The following is a 16008-nucleotide window of genomic DNA, read 5'->3' on the forward strand; positions in this document are numbered from 1 at the left end:
AGACTGGGTAAACGTAAAAGTTTGGTGGCAAATAAGTCCATCAAGGGAGTATCCCAACGATGGAACAGGGTGTCTGCTACAATTTGGTGGAGAGATTATTCCATAATTTATATCGGGAAAGGGAATTTCCTTGACAGATTGCCTGCCAAAATGTTGCGACTAGAAAGAAAATTCTTTCTGAAGCTATCTTGCGAAGGTGGTTCCAAACCTTCACACAGAGAGAACGCGCATGTGTACCTTCTTGTTTCCTGCAGTGCTTTACCACCAATGTGTTGTCAATCAGCAACCTCTTATTTGCTGGACATACCTATGAAGACCCAGAATACTGCCCTCAATTCAAAATTGTTGATGTGTAGGGTAGATGCTTCCCGAAACTATAAACCTTAAAGAATCATATCATACGGCTTTAGGTAAACGCCTGACCCTAAGTCTCACGCCGTGGGGGGAGGCATGGGGAATTCAGATATAAAGTGGTCCAGACTTTCCTCCAGCTTATATGGTGGTAGAAATCTCAACCAAGAGAAATCAGAGCATTAAAGGGGTCCATGTGTGATTTCCAAGCTGCTAAGCAAGTGAAGCCTGCCTATGTGGAAATAAATATTCTGTCATTCAAGGTCCTCAGCAGAGAGAGAAAAAGACGAGCTGATAACTCGGTTTTAACTCGCATTGTCTCCAACTTGGGGCAGGATCTTGTCTTGTCTGTTCTGTCCATAGGCACACGAGCTAATCCTCTGTCAGTGGGAAAATTCATCACCATGTAGACATACTCTTGAGACGGATTTAGCTCTGATTTCTCCCACTTTGTTACAAGACGGATTCTGGTCATTATAGACCAACAGCAAAAGACAGCTCCAGTCTGAGGAACTCTAGACTGTCATTGTGGAGCAATTAATAGTGAAATGTTGGATGATTGGGATAACTATGCCCAAAATGGGCTGCAATTACTCCCATGACCATGGTAAAAGCACTGGGTTTTTATAGAAGGTCGAACGACAGAGGTCAGAATTGAATGATTTCCTTGACGCAAACAAAATCTGAGAGACTTCCTGTGTGGAGGAAAAGTAAAGATTAAAGATGCGAAGGTACGCATCTTGAAGATCGATAGAGAATACCCAATCTACAGGTCGTATTCATTCCTGAATGTGACTGTGGTCTCCGTCTTGAAAGGTTGCACCAGCAGAAGTCTGTTTGTGGAGGAAAAGTCGATAATTAGACGAAACTTTCCCACTTTCTTGAGAACCAGGAAAATCCGGGAATTGAAATCTGGAGATTGATTTAGTAAATGGGGGACTTTAAAACAGAGGAGAAAGATCGAGAGACTAAGCTGGTAACCATCTCTAACGATAGAAAGGATCCAACCATCGACCGATATGCTTGCGAAAAGAGGTTTAGTCTGGCACCAACGGGAAACAACTAAAGCGGTATGGTCTGCAGTAGAGGGAGCGAAATTCCAAGGACTGTCCACACTTGTCCTTTGCAAAGAGGAACGGCTCAGTGAACCGCATCGATGGGCCTTTGCGATGTGCCATTATAGGGCCCACCTGCCGAAGGGAACACTGAAATGGGTTGTTGCTTTCACTGGGGCAGCATTGCTTTAAAGAATTTAACTGGTGGGCTCTAAAACCAGTCAGCATGATTTCACTTCTTGCCTGGTTTCGAATCTCAAGTAGATACAGATGAGATTACCTCTCCGAAGAGAATTGCAGCCTCGGATGTGGTGGGGACGATCTCAGATGATTCTTGTACCAACTCATAACCCTTCAAGATACATTCCTTAATTGCATTATAATGAGCACTTTGTTGCATAGACAGTGATATGTAGACTTCTTTGTCAATAAGTACACCTTGTAGCAATAACTCCTAGCTCCATTGGCCTTTTCAAGTTACCAACAATTTGTTTTCAAAATGAGGAAGATATTTATCAATTTCCTTCTTTTTAAAAGGGGGTACTTGTCTAATAATTCTGGTAACATCAAAACCTACACTCGTGAATAAAGAGGAGGAGTGTGTTTGCCGAGAAGTTCTAATTCTTTTAACTATATTGCAATCTTTGTCAGTTCCAGTTTCATGTTGGTTTTAACTGTGTGTCCTTTTATTTCACATCAAAACTAGAAACAGACTTACTAATCACAGTTAAACAAGCACTATTGTTCAGAATTTCAGTTCATAGCAAATACTGATACAAAATATTCTTTATCACTTGTTTTGTTAAAGATGCTTTCGCTTCAGAAAGATCATAATGTTTAGCAAACTCAAGCAACTTGTCCTTTTTCAAAGACTCTAACCCTTCCTGGGTAGGATTCGAAATAAATTTATCTGCTTTAGAAGGCATTGTGAAAGCTTGCTGGTTTAACTGAAGATTTCTCAGGTACAAGGGTACAACGACCATTTTGAAACAAAACCAATTTAAATTTTAAAGACATTTTATTAACATTTCTTAAATGTATTTTGGAAATAAATTTAGATCCCAGATGTGCCTCCGATTTCTGTTATGACTTTATCGTCTAAAACTCAGTAGCAGAAAAGGAGAGAAAAAAGCAACTTATAAATTTGTTACTCTAATTTACAAATTGAAAATATAAGAGGAACTTTCAGTATTGTGTATAAAATCCCAAATAATCCTTAAAGTCTTATCACAAGTCCGTAAGTATAGACTGTTCCAAATGAATTCCAATATTAAATGTGCTGATGTACCAAAGCTTGAATAGGTTGATGTACCAACAGTTTTGAAGTATCACAGTGGTATAATACAGAATGTCTTTGAATGAGCTGATAATAATCCAAAAATAACACTTTAGTCCAACGAGTCAAAGAGTACTTTGTAATTCCAATGAACAATTTTAAACAATTGGAATAGTTGAAACCTGTATTTCATTCATATTAAAATATTTGCTGTGATGTAATTTGTCACTTTATCAGCATCAAATATTTACCACTGTCGAAATTTGTTGAATCAGAATTTTGACCTGCTTCAATAAAAGATTGTGCTGATCTACATGACTTAATTTTTATATCTTAATAAAATCTTACAACCAGCAAATTCATGAAGAATTGTTTTTGGAAAAAGTAGGCTATATGCATTGTTTTTATTGCATTTCTACATTATAGGTAATCATTATAAATTGATTTTAAGTGCTCGAATCAAGGTTGAAAAGTTTGGTGGAAGTACTGGAATCAAGGTTGAGAAGTTTAGTGGAAGCTTGATTTTATTGGAAATCTTTTTCTAACTCATTCAATCTCATAAAATGCAATGGCTAGTTTGACAACTGCATACTTGGTTGTTCAAAATTTGTGTTAATAATGTGGTAATTCAAAATGATTATACATATTAAAATTATTTTTAAATTAATAGATTGTTCGTTGCAATTTTGGAAATAAACCCTCAAAAACAAAGAAGACTAACAAGGATATACAGCATTTATTCATTAGAACAGCATAAAATATTACAACTTAAATTTATGTTCATTTGATTGTTAAAGTATTATGGAAAATAAAACCATGGCAGTAATTTCTTGTGTACTATAGTTAACTGAAAACTTTAAATAACAAACGAAGTTCTACTTTCCCTATAAGATGTTAGTGCTTGCAATGGCAGTAGTATGTCAATGGGAACTATCACTGTTTACAGAGTTTACAGTTCTTTTTTTCTTTGTCCCTGAGAACACAATTAAAGGTGTACCCAAACAGCGCTGTGTGGTCTGTTCATGGTTGTTGCCTAGCTGCTAACTCCATAGTATTACAGTTAATGCACATGAGCATAGTATGGTTACTAAGTGACACTGCACGTCGTGGAGGCCATTTTAAAGTTTAGTAACTCAATGCATATTAAAATGAACACATATTGTATGCATGCATTTAAATACACAATTTCCAATTGGAATATTTTACCCCCCCCCCCCATTTCTTTCAGTACTAATTACTGTTGAGCCACCTACAGTATTAACAATTTTGAAAGTACATGTAGTATTCTCATCAACATCAGACTACATCTACTGTGGTTCTACATGATACTTTCAAACAATCATAGTGCTATCCCTGTCTGTATATTACACATTCACATGATCTGTTTCATAAACTGTGCTTACAAAATTATATCATCCTGTGGAAAAGAAATGTCATACATATATTAATGACCCATAAATCAAGTTAAAATAATGTGACAAAAATTGATAAAATTTACTTTAAAATTATAATATAAATGTAGTCTGTCTATATTACATTTACAACATTTAGATAATGCTTGGGCTGCTACCCTTTTTTACACAGTTATTTAAAATATTTTCAATGTGTCACATTAAGAAGTTTAAATTTTAAAATATGCTGATGTTGTGTAGTGGGGGATACAAACATATCTTAAGTCACAGAGTCATCTTTAATTTGTAATATCCTTCCTTAGCACATAATGCTGGCACCTTATATTAATGCTTTTCAATATTCATATTAAGATAATATAAAGCCTGGTTCATACAATCAAAAAATTTGGAGGATTTCCACTCACATTTGAAATAATGGGGAATTTTCTTAATACAAGATGGTTTCAATGTCAAAGCAAAGGTCAGACTTGAAATTATGTTTGGGGCATTAGGTTCATATTTCAAAGTGATACATGTGAACTTTTCATGAATCCCTTGATTGTGAATTTTAGAGGAAGCACTCTATAGTTATTAAGATAACTTCTGTGACAAGGTAATGTTATTTGCACTGGCAGCATACACATTGGAGAGGATGTTGTCATACCTCTATGCTACTTCTTTTCCTTCCATTTCCATGGAAACTATACACAGCTGAAAAAAGGTTGCTCCCACATGGTCAAACAATTGGAATGGACTAGGCCAAAGTTACTTCAGCAGTAATTAAAATTTGGAAAATGGGTTTTGACATATCAGACAATATCTCTTGCATCCAGGATGTGAAAACAACCATAAGGAACAATCAGTCTTTTGAGAGATTACACCAATCAATTGGACACCAAAACAAAGGGATTTAATAGTTATTTTCACAATACCTAAGATATGTGCTGTCTGTTTGGGGCATTAGGGACAATGATAAGCAGTGAGAAAAACATGGGGAATTATTTTTCTTTAAAAATCAAACCTATGCAAAGTGTGAAATTGTAGAGTGGAACCAAAATTAAGCCAATTTTTAAAGTTGTTTATTACATGTACTAACAAGCAACTGGAAACAATCTAATATAATACTGACTGAAAACAAGAGTCCAATATAAACTTAATGCTTATAAAAACCATAACTATATTTGGAATTGTATGAGCTGTATTATTAGCAGCACTGCTTAAAACTAAGAGAAAATTTATGATTTTACTCATGTAACTGATACCCATTTTAAAGATAAGAAAATTTTATTAAATACCTAATTCAGAGATACATTCTAACTTTTCAAAGCGAGAAATTATATACAACAGAGTATCGATGTTAAATATGCTAAAGATGGTGGTACCTCATCCTCATGGGGCCCCGAGTGGCCGAGTGGTCAAAAGCGCTCTCCGTTACGGATCACTGCCATCTCACCTCTGTGTGGGTTTGAGTCTAGGATTCGGCCAATGTGGGTATGTGAGAAAGCTTGCCAGTAGCTTCTTGTGGGTCGGTGGTTCTTCCCGGGGTTTTCCTGGGTTCTTCCTCCACCATTAATTCTGGCCGCCATACATAGCCTATCTTGTGCTGAAAAATGGTGTTAAACCCCACAACAACAACAACAACAACAATGACCTCAGCCTCATGCATTAACTGCCTTTGCAATTCCAAGCTAGGCCATTTCTTTGTAAGAGTGAGAAACTCATCCTACCTCACCACAACCTTCCAAATCCATTGCAGAACACTCTTAACAATGTAAAGTCAAATGAAGGCTTAAATAAATACTTTGACTGTATGCTGGGGACTTGGCAAGGTTGTATTTTGAGACAACTATTATTATTTCCTTTTTAATTAACAATTTGATTTGATTACTGGGAGAAAACTGTGGTAAAGGTATTTTTATTACAAAAAATATCCCTGATCATTAGTACTCTTATTTGCTGATGATATAGCTAACTGTTGTGATACAAAGATAGCATTGCAAGAATAGGTGTACATAATAGAACACTCTGTGTTCATGTCAAACATGTTTAAGAAAAAAAGAAGAAAAAACCCTGCCTAATTTTAAAACCAGTGCAATAGGAAACATACCTTTTTGTTTAGCCTAAGAGAAATAAAACCATATTTCACAATTGATGACCTTTAAGAAATTAGGAGTACAGAGAGGGACAATTTCACAAAATATATGTGAGATTAACAAATTTTAAACAAGGGCAAGCTGACTAGAAAATTGAATTTGTCTTTGGAAAATTTGAGCTTGCCCCAATTATATTATTCCAGCATAAGTAAAACAATTAAGATACAATATAGTATATTTTAAAGAAATTTTAGTCCTTTGTATCTCTGGAACAAGATAACTGGGTTGGATTTTGGATTTATTACAGAACACATTGATGGTGATACAAATACAATGTTTAATGATGAATGACTTGAATGAGAAAAGAACTATGATTAATACATGGACAAATTAACATAATCCACATGAACCTAATAATGCAACAATGAAAATACAAATAAATTACCTTACACAGTACAAGAACAAAGGTGAGTGATTCACAGCAATTTCACACGACAAAAAGAATGTGTTTTACTCAAATAGTAAAAATGAATTCACTCAAATAGTGAAAAATGAGGCATTTTACTCAAATAGTAAAATAATGAAAACAAAGGGACTGATATACAAAATATCTTGCAATCCCAAACCACTTAAAACCCCAAAATTAGACCATGGCTAAACGATTACATGTAAGGAGTTACACACTCCATCCCCAGCAAACTTGGCTACCAGGCACACTGGTCAATCAAGCAGTCAGTATTCCAGGTAGTCATTGACCACCATTCAATTCCTTGGTCAATCAAGCAATCAGCGCCCACCAATCGGTCAGTAATGCCTGATCACCTGCTACTCAACCAGCAACACTGTTCATTCAGCTCTATGGCTGCAAATTTTCAGCTTTACAGCTGCTATGGTCAACTTCTATGGTAAGCTCTACAGCTGGTACCATGTCGATTCCAGTTGGCTAAAATACATCTGACACACTGAGTACTATGCATGATACAGGCATATATGATAAAACATAATGACGTTACATACAGTAAGCTATACAGATTACATTATTGGCACAATAATTACAAAACAATAAACAGGTTCGGAAGTGAACCTACCCATGTCCAAATAATGTGATTTATACAATTCCATGACAATATCTGTTAGCACCTTAAAACCATATGCAAGTAGTTAAGTTATCCCAAAATATATATCTAAATATGCACATAGATATGTTTATTAGAATGTGCTAGAATGCAGATAATGAAATGGCTGGAAGTGCACAGGTAGATATATAAATAAAGAGATACTGTAGGTAAAGGAGAAATAGCTGTATTTTTAAGAAATAGACACAGAGAGAGAAGTAATGCAAGACTGTTTGAAACAATTTACTTATATTCACAAGTCAAGCATTTATGAAGGCTTATTTTATCCATTTCCAGTACTTAACAATACAGCTATCTATAGCCTATTGTGTGCTGAAAAATGGCATTAAACCCAAAGAACTACTTAACAATTATCATGTAATCACCATCAAATTGGTGACAGGCATCAAAATATTTCAGAATCTGACTTTCAAGAATGATTTGAGAACAATTATTGTTGTTCATTTTGCCAAGCAGTATTGAGTCTCATATAATTATCAGTATTGAGTCTCATGTAATTATCATTTAAACAACACATCAAAAATGCAGCTTGTGGGTGCTACATTTTCCAAACATCCAAGCATGTTGTGAATGAAATCCTCCTGGTAGTTAGAGACGAGTGCCTGTTTCTTCCAAACACACAAGTCAAAGAAAACTCAAAAGTTTTATATTTGCAATTAACACCAACTCACCATACAACCTGTGACAGGCATCAAAACAATCTTTAAAAACCTCTGTTTACAGTTGGCAATCTGACAAACTGCCCAAGGCTAACTTGGGAATTGAATGTTGCTTAATCCACGACATGAATGAATATTATAATTGCAACTAACTGATAGGCTAAAAATTATATATTCCTTATTTGTCAAAACTTGCTTTAAATAGCACGTTATCACATCTGTATGAGAAATAGACTGGCCTTGACAATGATATTATGTATGATAATGTGCACCCCGTAAACAGCAATCTCAAATGTCACACTTCAATGGTTTGTCACGTTATCACATCTATATGAGAAATAGATTGGCCTTGACAATGACATTATGTATGATAATGTGCACCCCGTATACAGCAATCTCAAATCTCACACTTCAATGGTTTGTCCATAGTGTATATCTTGGTGTGTTTCTTAAAACCTTCACTGATATGAAATATTTCATTACAAACTTGACAATTAAACGGTTTGTCTCCAGTAGTATGTATCATCATGTGCACTTTCAGAGGTTCTTTCCTAGTAAACATCTTATAACAAAATTTGTATATAAATGGTGTTACTCCATTATGTATCCTCATGTTTATCACCAGAGATTTCCTCTGTACAAAACTGTATCACATCCATCACACCTAAATGGTTCATGTCCTTCTTCTGGTTTCCATTCACACTAAACCTTTTATTGCATACTTCATCTTTAAATGGGTTCTCTCGCACATTCAAACTTTCACTCTCTAAACATCTTATCACAAAAGTCACATTTAAATGACTTTTCTCCAGTATGTATCAACATGTGAAACTTCAGAGGTTCACTGCTACTAAATATTTTATAACAAAATTCACATTTAAATGGTTTTTCTCCAGTATGTCTCATCATGTGTATGTCCAAAGACTTTCTCTCTGTAAAGCTTTTATCACATACTTCACACTTGAATGGTTTTTCTCCAGTATGTATGTTCATATGCTTCTTTAGATTTCCATTCTGACTAAACCTTTTATCACATACTTCACATATAAATGGTTTTTCACCAGTATGTATCCTCATGTGCACCTTCAAACTTTCACTCTGTCTAAACCGCTTATCACAAACTTTGCATTTATTTGGTTTTTCTCCAGAATTTATCCACATGTGCTTTTTCAGATGACCATTTGCATGAAACATTTCATTACAAACTCTACAGTTGAATTGCCTGTTTCCAGTATGTGTCATCATTTGCACCTTCAGAGGTTCACTGCTTTTGAACATTTTATAACAAATTTCACATTTAAATTGCTCTTCTCTAGAATGTATCCTCATGTGTACCTTCATTGACTTCTTCTGTGTAAAGCATTTATCACATACTTCACATTTAAATGGTTTTTCTCCAGCATGTATCTTCATGTGCTTCTTCAGATTACCATTCTGGCTAAACATTTTATCGCAAACATTACATTTAAATGGTTTTTCTCCTGTATGTGTCATCATGTGCACCTTCAGAGGTTCACTGCTACTGAACATTTTATAACAAATATCACATTTAAATGGTTTTTCTCCAGTATGTATTCTCATGTGTATCTTCAAGGACCCTCTCTGTGTAAAACTTTTATCACATATTTCACACTTAAATGCTTTCTCTCCAGTGTGTATACTCATGTGCTTCTTCAGATTTCCATTGAGACTAAATACTTTATCACAAATTTCACATTTATATGTTTTTTCACCTGTGTGCATCATCATATGCACTCTTAAACCTCCACTCCTGCTAAACAGTGCATTACAAACTTCACATTTGAATGGTTTTTCTTCAGTATGTGTGCTCGAATGTAATATCAAACTTCCAATGTCACTAAACAATTCATTACAAAGTTCAGTATGTATTGCCATGTGTTGTCATGGCTACATCAGATATCTGCTCTATTTAATCCTCTTATCACAAATTCACATTTGAATAGCTTTGCTCCAATATTTCTCATGATGTGCACCTTCAGTTTTCTATTCACGTGCAACATTACATCACAAATTGTGCACTTAAATGGTTTTTATCCGGTATGTACCATCGTGTTGTGATTCTTATTTTCAATTTGATCAAACCTGTCATTGCAAATTTCACAATATTGATAATTCTACATGACATCATCTATGGCAATCAAGCAATCAAACATGGTTTCCGACTCATTCTAGTAGATGATTGGCTCAGTTTTTATCCTTTAAGACCTTGATCTTTGATAGCGATGAAAGGCAAAAATTGCATCAGTTGCTTTTCACTGATATGCACAGGGAAATAAGAGATAGCCTTGACCTTAGCATCTACATGTTTAACTCGTCCGTATCCCACAATATGTTCGAATAATGTAACACAAGCACGGCTAAACTCACTTTTGGATAAATTAATTGTAAAATTTACATCACTGAGTTCATCATAAAATGGCAGAATAGTCTCCAAGTGATCTTTCCAGGTGTCATTGTAGATGATGACGTCATCTATGCAAGCATCAACATTATCTAGACCAGATTTAATCATGTTCATAAACCTTGAAAAGTTCAAGGCAAACCTTTGTTCCTAAACGGCATCACCTTATATCGATAAAGTCAATCTGGAGTTACAAATGCCGAATGTCTTTCGCACTCTCAGTCAGTGGAATTTATCAGAATCTTTTCAGAAGGTCAAATTTGGTGACGTATTTTACATTTCCAATTTTGTCAATGCAGTCATCGATTCTTGGCAATGAAAATGAATATATTTAATCACACTATTCAATTTCCTATAGTCGGTGCACATGCGGAAAATAAATATCTGGTTTCGGTACAAGTACAGATGATGAACTCCAGTCAGTTTTTCTTTGTTCTATGAAATCATTCTCCAGCAAATGCTGAAATTCTTTTTCAAACAGGAATGTTTGAAAGAGCTCATCCTATACAGATGCTGTATCACTGGTGTTGAATCTACAATTTCAACGTCATGGTAGATTTTATTTGTTCGTGTAGGAACAAATGGAAACAATTGTTGATATTTAAGTAATAGCAGTTTTAGTTAATTCTTTTCTTGTTGCTGCAGATGTGAACGTTTCCGGTCCATATTATTCATAATTTCTGAATTCCGAAGATTAGTTACACCAGAGTCACTACAGTCCGATTGCATTCCATCGCTTAAATCTGGGACAGGGACAACTAAATTGACTGCATGGTTAGCAGGACTATCTCTATCAACATATTTATATGGCAAAGTTGTTTTTCTTTTCGCCTCCACAGAGTATTAATCATAGAATTTAAATTACTTATTTTCTTTTCAACTGTGCGAGGACCATATTCAGCCTGAGAAGGATTTTGAGGTGAGGGCAAGAGAACCAGAACTCTATCACCAGACTGAAAACTCCTTCCTTTGTATTTTTGTCATACCTTAATTTCGTTTTTGACTGAGTAGAGTGCAAATTGGTTCCTTCAGCTTCACAAGCCTTTGACAATTTACATTTGAAATTGGAAACATTGTCAAGATTCATTTCTATATCTTCATTTGAATGAAGTTTTTCTTTTAACAAATTCCATGGACCATGGAAAGTATGTCTAAAAGCTAGCTCAAAGGACTAAATCCTAAAGCTTTTTAAGCTGATTCCCTAACAGCAAACACCAGTAAATTAACACCTTCGTCCCAATCTTTTCCCGTATCAAAACAATATGTCCGAATAATATTTTTCAAAGTTTGATGATATCTTTCCTAAGCCCCTTGGCTTTTGGCTTTCACGAGGATATGCAGAAGACGTAACTTTCTGGATGCCTAATTCATGCATAACTTGATGGAAAATTCCAGGCATAAGTTTTGACCCCTGATCAGATTGAAGATTTTGGAAGGCCGTCAAATGCAGGAATATGCTGCAGATGAGCCTTCCTACTATTAAACAGGTATCACAAGATCTACAGTCTTTACGAACATCATTTAATGTTCGGCCAATAAAAATGATTCAAGATGTTCAGATAGGTCTTATTGATTACAAAATGAACATCCAAAGGACTATGTTAAGAATTTACTGTCTATACGACTTGGAAACAACAATTTGATAGCTCACCGATCAGTCGTCACCATCGGGTTCCTCAGGTGGTCTCCATTTTCTCATAAGAACCCCCTTTTTAACAAAATAACAGATACATCCATAGCTTCAATTTCGCTAATAACGAGTTGAAAGAAACAGAAAATCTCAGAATCTTGTTCCTTCTCGAAAAATAGTGATTATCGTTTGTCATCCTTAATAAAATAAAGAGAATGAGATGCAAGAAGCAGGATCACTGTGATCAATACCCTTTTGATTAATCCAACCAGGAGCAAAGGTAACCTCATCAAAAGTCCGATTAATACATGTGTAAGCTAAAGAAATAATTTCCTGATCAACATCATTCTCAAGAGCTTTCTTTGCCATAGCTATAGTAACTGCATAAGCTGGATATAAATCTGGCATTTCATTTTCAACAGGATCGACTTTCTGATCCAAACAAGGCTTGTCAGTTGCAGATGGATTCACCACAACATCATCTCCAGCTAGGGCATTGCCAAGAAATAAATGAAACCCCTCGATGGGTAAAAACGATTGTCACGGGTCCTTGGTCACTTTGATGACAAATTTACACAAAAGAGAGGAACGTTGACAAAGATGTACTATACTCAATGAAAAAAGAGCAAGCTCATTAGAGGACTTCTCAGAAAAAGGGAAAGCACCTGAAAATTCAAGACCCCGAGAAGTTCCTGTGTCCCTTAGGATTTTAATAGGGTAGGATTGGCAGAATCACTAATAAGTGATATATAACCTTTTGACATGAATGGTTCATAATTTTCCATATTAAAATCAGAATGGGGTTTGATTGAATACATGACATTGACCTCTTAGAAATATGAGCGTTTATAACAGTTGACTTGATTCTGTTGTTTATTTGTCAATCTGTAGCAATCATGAATAACATGCACTTTGTTCTTGCAATAGGTGCATGTAGGAATCTTAAATTTGATTCCAAAAAGGTGTGCCAGATTGAGATTTAGAAGCAATCTTACGAAACATGATGTTTTGATTTTTTTTTTAAATTTACCAAAAAACTGCTGAGAGGAAGACTTCTGACAAACTGAACTTGAAGAGTAAAGAAATAGTCATCAGCCGTGTGAGCAGCATTTTCTAAAGTTTAGACATTTTGGTAAATCTTGATATCACTATTGATGCAATTCTTGAACTTTTCAAGTAATGATTTGTCTCAGGTTATACTCTTTAACGCACATCTTGTCTGGGCACTACTTATCAAATAATTGTTATTTTTCACTTGCAAAGGGAGGTACTTTCTGTTTGCCAGTTAGAGTTGTTTTTTTTTAAAACAAAAACTATATTCAATTTCCCTTTATTCTTTTTCTCTCTTCATATGTATTTCCATCTCTTCTTTTCTTCATTTGCTTTCTCTTTCTCACACACAGACACACACAAACCAATGTATCTCTCTTCTCTCTTAATTTGGATTTCCTTCATTTCCTTTTGAACTTGACACTTTATTAACCATGTTTCCAACTGGCATTTTACTTTAAATTCTTTTAATTTCATTTCAGATCAAGATACCGACAGTGCAAAGAAATTTTATGAAAAACTTTCTCTTCCACCACATATTGGAACAAACTATTTTTTTTTTATATTTCTTGCTTCATTAAAGAAGCCTTAGTTTCAGAAAGGTCATATTTTCTAGCAAGCTGAAACAATTGGTCCCTTTTTAAAGACCCTAACCCTTCCACGGTAGGATTTTAAAGAAAATTCTCCATCTTAGATGACATTGTGAAGCTTGCTGGTTTCATTAAAGAGTTCTCAAATATGTGAAATTTAAATACCAGCAATTAAGAAAATTCAGAAACAAGGTGAATTTAAATTTCAAAAGCAATATGAAGTTTTATGAAATATTTTAAAGAAATTTTGTATCCCAGATGAACACCCCAATTTTCTGTTACAACCACATGGTCTTAAATTAAGCAACAGAAAAGAGCGAAATTCAACAAGTTTTGTAACAACATTCAACAAATTATTTATTTTCCTTGAATACAAATTTTTTTATTAAAAAAAAGAACTTTTAGTATTGTGAATGAAATCCCAAACAGTCCTGTAAGTTCTATCACAAGACCAAAATTACAGATTATTCTGAATTAATTCCAGTGGTGTTCCAAATGACTTCCAATCATGGATGTGCTGATGTAAGAATAGCCTGGAATAATACTGACATGCTAACAGCAGTGATTTTCCACAATTCAGATGTTAAAAAGAGGAAAAAAGAATTTCTGTTTACCTTTTCCTTGTAAAAAAAAAAACTATGTCATGTTATAAGGACCAGGTTGAGGAACAAAAGATCGTTTATAGAATATTCTAAGTTGTCAATAATATAAGATCTATTACTAAAATTTTAGTCAAAGAACGTGGCAGACAGGAGGCATACCAGGAATCCCCATGGAGAAAGAAAATGTCCTGAACTTAAATTCAAGTAAACAGGTTTATCAAGAAATAATCATCTTAATATATGTCACGTTTGCTAAACCCATCTATAAAGTCATGTATAAGCTAAATTCTACCTGTCCTGGGAATATTACCACAGCCTTGTGTTTGATCTCTAAAGATTGCAACAGGGTTTGTGTTGAACTCTTATGCAAGGTTAGCATGACCAGCCAGAGACCAAAAAATTGAATCACCAAAGGCGACCGGTCACGTCACTTAACAAGGGCTTGTTGGTGATAACACCTGTATGCTAAAGGTTAGTTCAAGGATCAAAAGGAAGAACGGGGTGTGTTCTTATCTGTCCCCATGTTGACAGACAGTGAGAGGGACATTGTCTGCTAAGTTTGATTGGATCGGTCCACAGGGATATCCAATCAAACACAGAGATAGAGGGCGTGAATAAAATTCAGACCCAAATGATGCCTTCAAAAATTGTAAAGAGTAATTTAGTATTCGACTGGAAGGATTGCAGATCAACAGGGTTTACTCCAAGAGAGAAGCCACTTGTAATCTGGCAGCAGAACTTAGAGGTAGATTCTAAGGAAAGACAAAGCTTCAAAAAGGTCAGTAAGTTCTTTGCTTGATTTTTGCAGACTATTATGGCATCATAATTGTAATTATTTGTAGTATATACACTTAATGACTAGGATCATTTAGTATGCAGAATTACCTTTGTAGTGTACATTTACATGCGTATTTGAGAAATGGGCTTGAACCTTACGTAGAGAATAATTAGATGCAAGGCGGAATTATGTAAATTGTTAGTTTGCGGTCAGAATTAATTTTGTAATTCGCTATTAGTTTACTTTGTAGTAAACAAGTGCATTTATTAATGTGTTCTGTTAGAATTTACACATTCTTGAATTGTCATTTTGTTAACATGGTTGAAGTATGTAAGATTAGTTACTATGGACGTATGCATATATCAGAACATAGATATTTGAATATTTGCATACTTTGTATGAGTTGTAAGGTAAAGAAATACATCTGATTATTGTGATATTGTTTAATTTAATGGGATTAGGAATATTTACTGATGTGATGGAATTTATTGATGCATTTATAAGAAGTAATTGATACCGTGCTGTATTACGACGTATATTTTACTATACAACAACATATTGGTATCTCAATGTGAATGAATGCATGACCTAAGAAATTTAATCGCAATTATATGATGATAGGCTGTATGTAGTATGAGATGAGAGGGCTAAAACAAAAATTGTACCATCTTTGTGTTTTCACAGGAAGCTTTTTAGGAGACGGAGAACTTCTGGTTCCAATGGGTCCCAAGTCTTCAAGAGTTGGAGATGGAATTGAGACTGTAGCTGAGACAGTCGAAGTCAACAGGAGTGTAGTTGTGGGGGAGAAAGTGGAGGAGGAGGAGAAGGAGTCTAGAGAAAGTGGAGGAGGAGGAGAGGGAATTTTGAAAATGGTCAGGAGGAAGAGAAGGAATTGGGAGAAATAGGAGAGAGAAAGGATACAACAGATGGGTAGAAATACAAGGACAGGTGGAAATCAATCTCACACTGCTAATT

At 34.9% G+C, this 16008-nt stretch overlaps 2 protein-coding genes across 2 annotated transcripts in view; both read right to left on the reverse strand.

Annotated features, from left to right (window-relative positions):
* The window catches only part of LOC149798318 (uncharacterized), a 173305-nt gene that overhangs the window by 68093 nt on the left and 89204 nt on the right, over positions 1 to 16008 (reverse strand). The gene's annotated exons all lie outside the window — the stretch shown is intronic.
* LOC149798320 (uncharacterized) lies at positions 6452 to 10330 on the reverse strand. The gene has a single exon (XM_089963455.1). The coding sequence runs from the start codon at positions 9855 to 9857 to the stop codon at positions 8721 to 8723; it is 1137 nt and encodes a 378-aa protein (XP_089819581.1). The 5' UTR covers positions 9858 to 10330; the 3' UTR covers positions 6452 to 8720.

Source organism: Sinohyriopsis cumingii, chromosome 6 (genome assembly GCF_028554795.1).
Source record: "Sinohyriopsis cumingii isolate HCF-2022 chromosome 6, ASM2855479v2, whole genome shotgun sequence".
In the NCBI taxonomy this organism is placed as follows: Eukaryota; Metazoa; Mollusca; class Bivalvia; order Unionida; family Unionidae; genus Sinohyriopsis; species Sinohyriopsis cumingii.